This window comes from Tachysurus fulvidraco, chromosome 21, assembly GCF_022655615.1.
Source record: "Tachysurus fulvidraco isolate hzauxx_2018 chromosome 21, HZAU_PFXX_2.0, whole genome shotgun sequence".
NCBI lineage: Eukaryota > Metazoa > Chordata > Actinopteri > Siluriformes > Bagridae > Tachysurus > Tachysurus fulvidraco.
Window position 1 is genome coordinate 19,954,307 of NC_062538.1, and position 14,735 is coordinate 19,969,041.

Consider the following 14,735-nt stretch of genomic DNA (forward strand, 5'->3'; position numbering starts at 1 on the left):
TCAGAGGCAGCTACAGTAAAGAAACGTATAAAACACAATGACAAATCATTTGACTGTTTCTAAATAAAAGAAGAAAGCGACATGTTTGGCACGACATCAGTCTAATTCATTTTGTTTTATTGGTCAATACAGTGCTGTTTTACTGTAATCTCTGAAAAGAGCAAAATAGAAGGAGAAATATGGCTGGACTGTGTGAGGATGTTGCCCAGGTCTGGTCTTGAATATGGGCTTGGAGGAGTGCAGTGAGAAAAAAGAGAGAAAGAGAGAAAGACCTCCCCGCTCCTCATAATAACCCCATTATAGGCCTCATCAATGATGTAATGAAAGCAAACAGTGTGTGAAAATGGCCTGTAAACAGTTGGATTTGAGTCTCCTAATGAATTCAGTGTCTCTTTCTCATCAAAGTGAGAGTCGTGGGTGTGTGTGAGAGTGAGAGGGTGGGGTGTGTGTGTGTGTGTGTGTGTGTGTGTGTGTGTGTGTGTGTGTGTGTGTGTGTGTGTGTGTGTGTGTGTGTGTGCGCGTGTGTGTGTCCGGTCGACACCCCAAAACAGACCCTCATCCAATAGAATCGCGCCGCTGGGGACTCACGTGCCTGGGGCGCCCTTAAAAACTCCTAAAAGCACCTTAGTTTTCCAACAACTTTATTTTAAAAGGCTTTTTTCCACCGTCGTGCGTGCGTGTGCCTTCCCTGTTCGATGAGTCTATTTAACCTGCGCTCATTTCGCCAACTGCATCTCTCTCTCTCTCTCTCTCTCTCTCTCTCTCTCTCTCTCTCTCTCTCTCTCTCTCTCTCTCTCTCTAAACCCTACAAGGATTTTGCATCGTCCGTTTTTTTTTTCAGTTTGAGCATCGAGGATCGCCACTGCAACTTCCTTCCTCTGTAGGGTACTGATGAAAATTTGCAGCAATATATTCACCTCGTCTGTCTCTCTGATCGCAGCTCGGGGTTTGTGCTCCTGTCCTTGGTCCTGAAACAGCTTCAGCTTAGCTTTTACACCAGAACATTATATTATAGATACATTTTTACTGTAACCGTTGCTCAGTAGTGTGTATTACCGTAGGGTTTCTTCAAAATGATTTATTTCAAAATGATTTTACAAACAATTTAATAGAAGTTATAACAGGATACAGAATACAAATAACCACATATTTAGGGTTTGTTTAATTTGTATCATCCTGGTCCTAAAAAGAGAGACAGCGAGAGAGAAAAAGAAAAAAGCGGAACTGGAGATTGCTTCCAACTTCACACGTCCTGAAGAAAGAAGAAACTTTCTCGGACATTGGATGAGTATCTCCTAAGCTCTGTTGGATGTTCCTACTGGATAGGCTGTGATTGTCGTATTTTTTGAGTCGAACTTGGTCGAACCCAAATGAGAGTTTGAAAGCTCTGGCCCGGGAGGAAGCGCTCTTTTTTCCCCGATGGAGGCGTCCACCCACGGCTCGTGCTCCGGCTCCGGCTTTGGCATCGACTCTCTGCTGTCCCACAGACCCGGAAGTCCGGTGGTGGTCGTCACCAAAGGTAACGGCAGCTTGGAGGGAGAATGCCGGTCTCCGCCGGAGTTCAGCGCCGCGTCGGACGCGGAGAGCGTGTGCTCGAGCCCACCGTCACCGAGGCGCGAGGAGCGCGAGGAAGAAGAGGAGCGCGAGGCGCACGAGCAAAGGCGAGGCCGCGCGCTTACGCTGCCGTCCCACACACACCATGGCCCGGTGTCGGCCGCTCCCCAGCCACGCACCGTCACCTCCTCCTTCCTGATCAGAGACATCCTGGCCGACTGCAAGCCGCTGGCCGCGTGCGCGCCGTATTCTAGCAACGGGCAACCGACGCACGAGGCAAGCAGGTTAGCTTCTAAAGTGGCAGACGAGTTCATCGAGAAAATCCACAGCAACTCGTCCTCAGACGGAGAATACAACAAAGGTAAAGGGAAAAAATAGGATATATCTAGACTTCTACGAAAACTTCTACGAAACTTTTCCTTGTGTGAAATAATCTCAGATCCAACATATTAATTTTCTTATTTGTTTTTATTAATAATCTATTTTTAAATTTAATTTTAAAAAAAGTTGAGGGAACTCGGTTCTTTAGCTGCATTCCTAGCTCCATTTCCAAGACAAAATAATGTTTTTCACTCTCATATCCTCCAGGTTTAAAATTTAATTTGGCGAGTATCATTTAATTTTTTGGGCCCATATTTTTCCACAACATTCATAAAATAGTTGTTGACATTAAAAATCTGTAAACGTTTAGAAACACATTTGTTAAAATTATTATTTATTATAATATACTTTATTTATTATTTTGAAAATAATACATTAAAATATAATTAATCAAAGTGTTTCAGTTCAGCCCAAATAGTGATTTCTCTAAATTGTAGCCTACATACAAGATTTTAGAATAATATTTCCATTTTAAAAATTAAAAACTGCATTATAATATGAAATTAATATCACATAATATTATAATAAGTATACCTTTCCTTACTTTTTTTTATAATTTTGTATAATAATATTTTTGTATTGTTGCATCCGTTGATAGGTAAAAAGAATATAGTGAGCTTGTAAGGGATAAAACACACTATCACACTATATGTGACTGACAAATCAAAATTCAAACAAACAAAAAATAAAACAACAACAACCACAATAACCATTGTGCTATCAGGCTTAAGATCAATCTTCTAAAATTTGTAAAAAGAAAAAAAAATTAAAAATTATAAAAAATATTACAGATTGCACCTCTTCTTCCTTCTCCTCCTTCTCCTGCTCCTCATGATCATCAGCAGCAGCAGCAACAGCCTCATAGCCGTTGATTCCTCTTATTCTTATTCTTCTTTTATTATTATTATTATTATTATTATTATTATTATTATTATTATTATTATTATTATTATTATTATTATAAAGAATAACAATAAGAAGAAGAAGAATAGTCATAAGAATAATAATAACATAATAGTTCACCATGCCTACTCCACTCATAATGCTGCACCATCATAATGTGCACCTCACACACACACACACACACACACACACACACACACACACACACACACACACACACACACACACACACACACACACACACACCACTTCCCGTTTTATTACAGACACACTGAATTTCGACATCAGAGGGTTTAATATGAATGCACCATGTATCAAAGCAGTGGTGTTTTAAGTGTGTGCGCTGCTGCTGCTTTGATTTCCGAGCTGATTTTGATTCCGAGCTGAGGTGTAATTTGTCCCAGTGTTAATCAGATTTGTAACGGTGAGCTCTTTATAGATCTGTGTGAAGTTTCTCTCCGAGTGTCGGCTGAAAGCTCGCCGTCCCCTTGTGGCTCAATTAGCCGGATTATTGTGCTCCTTCAGAGACACGCTGATCTCTGTGCGGTGTCTCTTGCTCTATATGGGATTAGAGAAAGAAGGGTCTCTTATTTCTCTAGGTTAAGAGAAAGAGAAGAAGGAAAGTTAATTCAGAATTTATTAAAATTTTTATTCATCTTCAGTAAGGGCTTTATCCTTTTCAGGGTCTCGATGGATCCAGAGTGTAACACAGTAACACAGGAAAATGAGAAAAATAGAAAAAATAAATAAACATGTGTCTTGTTACGTAGGCAGTATTTTTCACATACAACGCATTAAAGTATTGGGCTGCAGCCTGTAAACATGACAAACTTTCTGAATAAAAGTTTGTATGAGGCCTTTCTTTTGTCAACGGTGTGTCAAAGTTGGTTAGGTAACCTATATCGTTATTACACTGTACAGACGTTTATTATTTTATTGGACATGTTTTTGTAGTTTTCGATTCTACACTTTTGTATACAAGATACAACAACTCTCATAAAGGTAACAAACTGTCCCTTTGCTTGTCGCTGAGATGATGCCAGAAAAGGTGCATGTTTTTTTACCACCAGTATGTAGTACATCTGGTGTAGTTGTATTTAAATTTGAATTATGATTACGTATGATTACGATTAATTACGTCCTAAACATGCACCGTTACAGGAACTACCGCAGCTACAAGAATGTTCAGAGTGTTACAATTAGCAATATGGTCTACGCGTTTCAGAAACGCAGTTATGCATGTTTTCCAAAATTATTTGTATCCTCTTTTCGCTTCTTTCTCAACTCACATGCGCTGCTTTCTTCTCAGTAAAAGAAGAAGGAGACAGAGAGATTTCCAGCAGCAGAGATAGCCCCCAGGTGCGACTGAAGAAGCCAAGGAAAGCGCGCACGGCCTTCACCGATCACCAGCTCGCGCAGCTCGAGCGCAGCTTTGAGCGCCAGAAGTACCTGAGCGTGCAGGACCGCATGGAGCTCGCAGCCTCTCTCAACCTGACCGACACGCAAGTGAAGACCTGGTACCAAAACAGGAGGTGAGGACCTGCTGGGTTACCGGGTCACATCGCACACAGAGGCTCCTATTTCCTGTTTACACCCGTGGCAAAATTTTGGTTCTCAATTAAGAAATATTGTAATATATGATGCTCGCTCCATATTTGATAGATAGATAGATAGATAGATAGATAGATAGATAGATAGATAGATAGATAGATAGATAGATAGATAGATAGATAGATAGATAGATAGATAGATAGATATCCATTTGATTCACACCAGAATGGAACTTTTCAGCTAAATAATGATATTTCTTATACTGCATTATACTTAAATATAACAATCACATTAAAATACTATTCTCAGGTGACGATTATCGGCACAGATAAAGAGAAGATGAAATGGGGGAATTAAAGAAATAATTAAATTAACTTATGACAATTAAATTACTCATGAGCTAGTTTTGTGCGTTTTTTTTCTAAAAAAAATACAATTCAATTACCGCAGGCAAATAAATAAATAAATAAATAAATAAATAAATAAATAAATAAGACACATAAGACAAGGGAAATTTTGATGTCTCGTCTTTGACGTCGTGACGAAATAACTAATAGTCAAAATGTATTGAAAATCAATGCAAAACACCATACGTTTATGAATGAATTATAAATTGGTGCGTCCATAAATAATTAAGAAATCCAGCTTAATAGTCAGACAATTGGGCTATTACAATAATTAATTATTAATTTTTTACTGGTAAACGTGGCTTTTTTTTTTTGCCTGTTCAATCGAGATATATATTTCACTTTACATTCAATGCAACATATGGAGAGGCGGTTTCACTTCTGCCTGCCAAGTTCACATTCACACAGATCACTCAGGTGTAAAGATGTAAAGAGCAAAAATCATATTCTATTATATTTTTAATAATAGAATGTTATATAATTAAATTAGTCATTTTAATGAGAATTCAAGTAAAGCTTTAAACCCAGTCCTAGTATATGAACATGGACAGGGTGGATGCACAAGGACGTTAGATATTTGTGTATATTTTTGTGTTGCCTATACACACTTTTCTCAAAGCTATTATTAAAAACTTGCATTTTGAAAATGATCAATTCGATAGATGTAATTCATGAATTAAACAGAATTTTAGTGTTTGACCCAGCTATTTATATTTTTTTAAGATTTTGATTATTGCTGTTTGTCATTAAAAACACATTTATCAAATCTTCCAATCTTATATTTTGTTTCCTTGAATTTCTGACATGAATTAAAAATATATTTGTGCTTCTAAAGCTTGTGTCATACTGTACACGAAATATCTCCAAAATTACACCTTTTGGCTCGCTATAAAGTTGTACAATTTGTATGCTCCATGTGTGTCTGAAACGATTGTTGTGATGTCACACATTTTTCTAGGAGGCGGGGCTTTTGTATCATTCTCTACTGTCATACAGTTTTGACAACCGTGATCTTTGTTTATGTCATAAAAAAATCTATTTTATATTTAAATTTAAATGTACAGTAAATGTTTTGCTAGGCAGAATAAATACTTGTTAGACAAGTGTGCATTATACAGTTATGCACTTTACAAACAAAATATCAAACTGTACATTTCTTTGTCGCTTGGGTGGTGCCATCAAGGGTGCGTCTTTTATACCGTTATGGGATGTATTTTTTGTAAATTATTTAAGGACGACTTACAGTCCTGTATATTTTTACTTTTAAGGTACACCATATGCACTTCCCCTATTGTGTAAAAGTCTACAGGTACAAATGACGCCCCCTTGATGGTACCACAACACCAAGCGAGGTACAATTTGGTTTAGTAACTTAGTAACTAATCACACGTACTTATATTAGGCCTTCTAGCTATTTTCTTGACCTTCATATCGGTTTGTGTAACCTTTGTTTAATCACCTATCTTTCTGTTTTTAAAATGACAATTATAAAAGGACAAAGTGGAAGAGGCAGACAGCGGTGGGACTGGAACTCTTAGCGGAAGCCGGGAATTACTCCGCCCTACAGAGAATGTTTCCGTCGCCGTATTTCTACCCGCAAGGTCTTGTGTCGGGTCTTGACCCCGGAGCGGCCGCGCTGTCCTACCTGTGCCGGGGCGCCGGAGCTCCTCCCCCCGCTGCTCCTGCGGGTCTGCAGCGGCCACCGCTCGTACCGCGGATTCTCCTGCACGGGTTGCAGGGCGGACACGAGCCTCCGCCGCCTCTCCCCCCGCTGCCCGGTGTGGTACTGCCCAGACCCACACCACCTCGATGAACTCTCCCGGCTCGGACTATAGTCTTAAGACCATAGACTGGAACTTGGTCTATACTTATTAAAACACACACACACACACACACACACACACACACACACACACACACACACACACACACACACACACACACACACACACACACACACACACCTGGCAGCTCTGGACTTCAACCGAGAATATATATTATATCATAAAGCCAATATATACTTCTAAAATGAAGAAGCAAACTCTAAGTTGATGATATTGTTATCGCTATTAGTCATACTTTATGTAATTATTTATGCCCCTTTTTTTGTATTTAACTTATATATTTATATAGGATTATTGTTTGCTATTATTTATGTTCAGAAAAAAAGAAATGTTTCAGAAATATTTCTAAAGGACGCAATAACATAAAAAAGAACAAACCACATCATGGGCTATTATTATTATTATTATTATTATTATTATTATTATTATTATTATTATTATTATTATTATTATTATTATTATTATTATTAGTGATATATAATTTTGATTATAGTAATAGCCCCCTTGTAAAATAATGAAAACTCTTGATATTAACGAGATAAACAAACATAACAGACAAAAAGCAGTTTTCATCTCTTTTTTCTTTCAACTGTAAAAAATTAAACGTATAAGATTCGTGTAAATATAATTATTTGGGTCAACAGCAAATATAGGTTTTCATATAGGGTTTTAATTTATTTATTCCTTTTTAAGTCTTCTTCCAGGCGAAGATGATCAAGGTCACGTTCATAAAAATGACAACGCCTCCATGTAATAATCCTTATGGATTACAGCAAAAATATACAAATGAGTAAAAGAAACAGTCATTTTCTGTTTGTTTGTTTTTTCCCCAGCGGCTTAATATAAAGACAGAATGTACAGAGGTGGATGGAAAAGATAAAATCAGGTGTAAAGATTATCAATAACAAGTCTATTTCAAAATAATATTTTACCATGAAATGGGAGTATCTCTGAATTGCTGCCATTTTTAAAGATTATGGTTGCCAGATTGTAATCACTGTTTATATCCCACTCTTTTAACTCGTCCCAATTCATTATCCCATAAATCAAATCAATGTACTCACCAAATGGGACTAAATTATCTCGTCCAGGTTTCCCAACCAAATGAAATGGGAAAATACCATAAAATGAGTTGGATGAATTCATCTGGCAACCCTGTTTAAAACCTGTTTGGGATTAAAAAATATTCGTGACACGTAGAAGCCAAACAAAATGTCGCGTTGCTTACCAGTTGTGATGAATGTCACGTTAAATAATATTCAGCGTATTTTTATATTTTTCATTTACTTCAATTTTCTGACAGTTTTAACCCTTACCAGATGTGTTAGAGCAGATATTGTGCATTAATTCTGTATAGAGCCGTTGTTATTCTTTATTTGGTGAAGGTGTATATTGAGAATATTGATTTGTGCAGTGATTCTTGTCTTTAGACCTCCCCCTTTGTGCTTATAGTGGTATGAACTTTTGGGGTTGAAAAAAAAAAACTCTTATAGTTGCTGAATGCACAGGGATGGGGGAGGCTTGAGGTAATAAAGAGAATTACTTTTATAAATGTTCAAATAAAGATCTTTGACTAAATTATATGATGTGGAAACGTGGGAAGTGAACAAACCTATACCTTTACATGTTTAATTAAATCTTACATTATTTAATTAGTTCTCATAATATATTTTTTTGTAAAATTTGAAAAGCTGGATTTTAATTGCTTTAAAACAAGTCGTTCAACAGTAGATCTTTGTTGATTTAATTTTCTGAGCTGTTCTATAAGATAAATTCAAACTGTCGGACAATCTTACGGTTTAGCACTGAAATCACCATTGAGCCATCTTAATTAATTGAATGGTTTCTTAATTAATTGGATGATCCTGCAGATATGATTACTCTTAATTAATTGGCTGATCTCCCAAGCAGATAAACTTGACAGCTATTCTCAAGGTAGCTGAACTTATATTCTTAATGTCTCCAAAATCTAAAATATTATATGTTCCAGCTGTCATCTTCTGTTATACTAGCCACGAATTAATTCACACATTACTTAAAATTAAAACCAATTACTATATGAAACGAAATAAAAATGAAAAGTATGATCATAACGTTAGACCATTCGAGTGAAGGAAAAATAAAGTAAAAGCATATCCTATAAACCAAAATGGAAGAAAGCCATTTAAGATAAACAATCAAAAACAAATGTATTGATTTTATATATATATATATATTATGAATATTTGTTTAGCAGCAGGGTAACAGGGCTGTCAGATATTTTTATGATTATTTCCACAAAATCAATAACAACAAAACAAAATTCGCTGCAAGTCACATCACGAAATTGCACTTGGGAAAATCTATTAGTGGGAAAATGTGTTTGAATAAATTTAAACACGACTGTCAGACACTTTGCTCACAGTCTGCACTGTTTGGTTAGCATCGTGGATTTAATTTGTCAAACCTCCTCCAAAAAAAGGTTAATAAGAGCGTCTCAGCCGGAGGAAACTTTAACCTTTCAGAGACGCCTGCAGAGGCTTTACACATCCAAACTCAAGCGGAGAAACTTAATTCTGCTTAGACCATCTCTTATTAATAGATTATAGCACAAATATCACTTTAATCACACGCCGGGAATAGCACAGTGTGAGCGGGGTATGAAGTGTTCATCCAGATTGCGCCTGTAAAAACGGAAATGGATTACAAACTGGCATTCACAGTATGAAGTGGACACACACATACAAGACACACACACACACACACACACACACACACACACACACACACACACACACACACACACACTGCGACAGAGTTGCAGATAAATCTTATTTCACATGTAATTAGAAGTTTTCCCACACGTGACCATGGGAGTGATCACGTGAAAACGAGCTTAAATTGCATATGTGGATTCACTTCAACACGTGACATCACAGGAACAATCTAAGATCACATATTTGCTGATAGTCTATGTGGGGGAATAAAATCACGTGAAAATAATAATCATGTGATAGCAAACATACATAGTAAGAATGTATATGTGAAAAATGTGTTAAATTTTACATGTGAATTGTCTTTTAAACACGTGTAAATTCACGTGAATCATGTGATTATACACGGGTGAAGATGGCTTTTCTGTGGAGGATTTACAGTAGCCAAATGGAACGAACACACACACACACACACACACACACACACACACACACACACACACACACACACACACACACACACACACATATACACGCACGCACACACACACACACACACACACACACACACACACACACACACACACACACACACACACACACGTTGTCTTTTGTATAGAATTGTGACAAGTGTCCAGTTCGTTTTACTTTTTGTTTTGTTTTGTTTTGTTTTTTCTTGTTTTTGGGGGGTTTTTTGCTTCACTGTTTTCATTCAGCGTGTCCATAAACAATATGCGATACGTGAAATATTAATGTTCACCAAAGTGTGTAATTGTTTAAGTGCCCTAAATGATCCCATTTGGAAAATGGATTGTTTCCACCCCCACCTTTCCTTTTTCCCTTCAGAGAGTGTGTCGGTTGTCTGCTTCTTTGCCAACCGACTCCAACAGCTGGTCACCGGCCGACGGGACATCTGCTGAGCGGCGGCCTGGACTCACTTTAAACCAGGCCAAAGATCACTCGCTCCATGAAGCTCAGGACAGGAGTGTGTTTTTAGGGGGAGTTCACTCTATGAATGGGAGATTAACCAGTAGACAAAAGTCTGTAATGGCTTTTAATTGAAAGTCGATAACGGGGTTTGTCTCGTATCGCACATGTCAGGGTGCCTTGAGCAGAAAATCCCACAGTGCTAAATTATGCTGCATGTTTATCACTTCAGTAACAATACTAGTTAGCTACACCTTTTGTGCCAGATTTCATCATTTTACATTGATTCATTTGTCTCTGTACAACTGTCAAATTTAAGATTCAAGTGTTTTTGTTGCTCCAAACATCTAATCATAGTCATGGTGTTGCGCACATTGTTCACATTGCACATTGTTGCTACATAACTAATATTACCAACATTTAAAAAATATAGGCTATTATACAGTATCCATTGCCACATGGCCGACTACAAAAAGGAAGATGTAAAGATGCTTAGTCAAATAATTTCCTACCCAGGTTTCAAACTGACGTTGGCCCAATGTTTATTTTGTGTGGCCATGTTGGCAACCAACCTGCCAAATTTGGGCCAACGTTGGCAAGATGGTCTTAAAGGTGGCTGAAAGTCTGTCATCACTGGTGGCCTAACGTCAGTTTGAGGTCAGCACCAAATCTGAACCTGATAAAAAATTATTTAAGAAGCGTTTATGTGCAGCGTTTAAATTGGGAACCCAATACAGTATGTGCGATGAATGTAGACCAGGTAAATCAGTATCAGACTAATTTACTGAATACTAATGTATACTATGGTAAATCGCTTGCTGCAGAAAAGCGTTTTATAATAACTATTTTAATAATAATTATAATCTATATCTGGATATAGGCTATGTTTATATAACACAGCTTTCGCAGTTAGCATTGGTCGGTGACTGATTACAAGATATTTAGTTAAGTTTAAAATAAGCATCAAACTTAACACATTGCTAATAATTGTAAGAGTCCAATAATATTAAAAAACCTTTGCAATAAGGTTCTTGAATCTTCTTGATGATTTCAGCAGTGAGTTAACCCAAATAAATCTTAAAATATCTTCCAAGATCTTTTTATTTCAACTTGTTAGATAAAGTACAATTAAAAGTAGCAGAACTCTCTGATGCAAAAATGCATATAAACTCCTCATTTTCTGAAGTGAGTTATACCAGTATAATATGATTATTAAATAACATAAAACGTCACACTATTGTTTTCTCTTTTTAAACAAGGGTAAAACAAAGAAATCTTTAGTTGTCCCACTTGAAGAATTTAAGGGAAGGAAACAATGGATTTCACATAAATAAACATTTTTCAGGTTGTTATTTGTGTGATCAAGTAGAAAAAGGTGAACAAATATGAAGTGAAAAATCATGTCACATTCAAATAGATAGATAGATAGATAGATAGATAGATAGATAGATAGATAGATAGATAGATAGATAGATAGATAGATAGATAGATAGATAGATAGATAGATTTTTTTTGTTGAATCTGTATCTAGAATTTGCAGTCTAAAAGAATATTGTTGTCATAAAATAATCACAAGGGTTGCTCAAGCAAATTTGGAAATAATCACAATCACACGGATCTGTACTTCGTCCCAAGAAACGCAAATACCTCCTCAACATTAATGAAAAGGGGTTATTCTTGCGAAGTGCGCAGCTGATTACGGAGAAAAGTCGCTCTCAGTTCTTGTTAAAAAGCTCCGAGATTGTTCGTTTGCATGTGAAAGGACGACAGTAAATCCCCGCGGCTCTTAGGGCGGATTGTGGCCGGCTCAGGGTTAATGAAGTGCGGCCAGAGCGTCGCTAAGCTCCCGGCAAAACACCAAACACGACCACGGAGCATAGAGGCGCGGGATCAGGGGCTCTCATTAAAGCTCATTGACTCAGAAGAGATTAAAAAAAAGACCAACAAAACAGCAGTCGGATGGAATTAAAGAGTCGATCAAAGTCCAATTTGCATTGTTATAGAGGCGTCTGTTTTCTCTCTCCTGGGACTTTTTCCTCTAATAAAGCCTCCTCTATTGAGGCAAATAGAAATGTAGATTAAAAAACATCAACAGTTCAATGTGCAAAAAAAGTTGTAAGGACAATATTATCCGTGCCAAAATATTTACAAGAAAGTTGATTTAAAACAGTAAGTTTATTAACCGACTATTGAATTTCTCTTTAATACAGATTAAAATGTAAGTTTACAGTAAAAGAAAAAAAAGTAAAATATATATAAAAAAAATAATATTATAATAAAAAAAATAAACAAACAAACAAATAGATAGATAGATAGATAGATAGATAGATAGATAGATAGATAGATAGATAGATAGATAGATAGATAGATAGATAGATAAATAACAATAGTAATAGTAACCATATTATGAGATCATAGTGACATTTTGGAGCACATCAATTTTATACGCACTATTATTTTAAGAAAGTTTTCTATGATCTATTCTATTATCCATTTTTTTGTATTGTGTAGACAAATGTGTATTGAAAGCAGTCACAGATAACTGGGACAGGGACTGGGCAGCAGATTCAGGGACGCCTGCTGAAGTGTCATGACCCCTGTGACCCCGGGACAAGGTTGCTGGGACGGCAACAGCATGCCAAGTCCGTCGTCCTCTGCCTCTCTCCAACACTGATTTACATGAAGAAAAAAAGTTCAGTTTGAAATGAATAGTTAAACAGGAGAAAGAAAATCACCAGAATCACAAAGAGATTTACAGTAGTGAAAAGAGAAGAGAAGCAGAACAATGGAAAGAAATGGTAAGTAGTTCCCATTGCACTGTCCTGGATCTTAAATCTTGATCCATGCCTGAAGGAAGTGTATAAAACCTCACTGTTAGGCAGGGGAGAGAACCCCGGTAATCATATCCACAATAAAAGCCAAAGCATCCCAAACTTCAGGAGTCAGGGGCAGAGGGATTGACATCCCAATCTCAGCAAATAATGAAAACGTTCCTTTCTTGGTCCTTAGAGAGAAAAGAGAAAAGAAATAGACTGAGAGAACAGTAGGAGTATGGACACAAAGCACAAAGCTTGATGGTGGACATGAAAGGAATCAGCATGAAGGTTTCCTTCAGTCAGCAATATCGGCCATGTCTCTCTCAGCAGGGAGCATGTAAAAGATATGTGTAATAGGTGACAGGGTGATTATCTAATCAATACGTGTGGGATGTGAGAGGGCTCAGTGGTTATCCTCAGTCCCTGGTTACCTTCAAGCATGCACACACACACACGCACACACGCACACACGCACACACACACACACACACACACACACACACACACACACACACACACACACACACAAATGCAGACTGCATGCTAACATGGATAAGTAGAAGGCACACTCCCCTGGGAATATTCACTTTTGCAGAACAGAGCAGATACAGCCAGCGTCAAAGCCACACAAAACACACACACACACACACACACACACACACACACACACACACACACACACACACACACACACACACACACACACACACACACACACACACACACACACACACATACTGATGACCATCAGAAAGGCCAGCACTAGGGATAAAATGATGTGCATATGTTCCCCCCATACTCTGCACTGACCCCCGCTGGCTGGGACATGGTGGTGTTTTGACAAATTATTATTATTATTATTATTATTATTATTATTATTATTATTATTATTATTATTATTATTATTGTTGTTGTTGTTGTTGTTGTTGTTATGCTATTATATTATCTAACTATACTATCTAGGATATAAGTACAATACAATACGATACAGTCTAATATGATTCTACAAAATATTATTGATTAACCTTGCACCTTAAAAAAATGCATTCATATTACTAATATTTACAATATTGACAAATACAGGAAGGAACAAATCCAGCATATATTCTGTTCTAACCTTAAGCTTAATCCAGGAGGTTGTGCTATAATGATCCAAGTGTCCAGGATGTATGTATGTACGGCAGCACACCATGTTTGTGGGCTCATTTATAGTGAATTAGATTTGAAAAACAGGAACTTTCTGGAGCCTCTCTGAACCCCCTTGGGCCAACGGCGTGGACCTTGGGAGCCCCAGAGCCTCATAAACATAAAGGAGAGAGTATGAATGAATAAAGGATGAGGAGCGCTATACATGTATTTTTAAAGCTCGGCTGTGTGAAGCGAGGCAAGAGTGTGTGATGGGGTGTGTGAAGGCACAAGGGGCAAAGGGAGGGGATGGACACCAGGTTATTATTTGTTTTCATGCTCCAGTGTGACAGGCCACGTGCTGCATAAGGAGGAGAAAAAAGCAGACATACACACTCCTGGGAGTTTGCAGCAGAATCTGAAGTGTCAAATGACGTTCTCTGTGGCTGGAGTCCGATCATATATAAGGATATCAGACACGAGAATTGAGATTTACTTAGTGGCATTTTCTTGCCTTACATTTCTAATTTATGT

The 14,735-nt window shown here is 37.4% G+C and overlaps 1 protein-coding gene across 1 annotated transcript; it reads left to right on the top strand.

Annotated features, from left to right (window-relative positions):
• Window positions 1-636: 636 nt before the first annotated feature.
• barhl1b (BarH-like homeobox 1b) lies at window positions 637-6,757 on the top strand. The gene is made up of 3 exons (XM_027152632.2): window positions 637-1,915; window positions 4,148-4,370; window positions 6,291-6,757. The coding sequence occupies exons 1-3, from the start codon at window positions 1,420-1,422 to the stop codon at window positions 6,607-6,609; spliced, it is 1,038 nt and encodes a 345-aa protein (XP_027008433.1). The 5' UTR covers window positions 637-1,419; the 3' UTR covers window positions 6,610-6,757.
• The last annotated feature ends 7,978 nt before the right edge of the window (window positions 6,758-14,735 follow it).

What these genes read in the sequence shown, in the direction of transcription:
- barhl1b (XM_027152632.2), top strand. Translation starts at nt 1,420, where the DNA reads ATGGAGGCGTCCACCCACGGCTCGTGCTCCGGCTCCGGCTTTGGCATC. An exon ending in AGACGGAGAATACAACAAAG is followed by an intron (nt 1,916 to 4,147) that starts GTAAAGGGAAAA and finishes CTTTCTTCTCAG; the next exon opens with TAAAAGAAGAAGGAGACAGA. An exon ending in ACCTGGTACCAAAACAGGAG is followed by an intron (nt 4,371 to 6,290) that starts GTGAGGACCTGC and finishes CAATTATAAAAG; the next exon opens with GACAAAGTGGAAGAGGCAGA.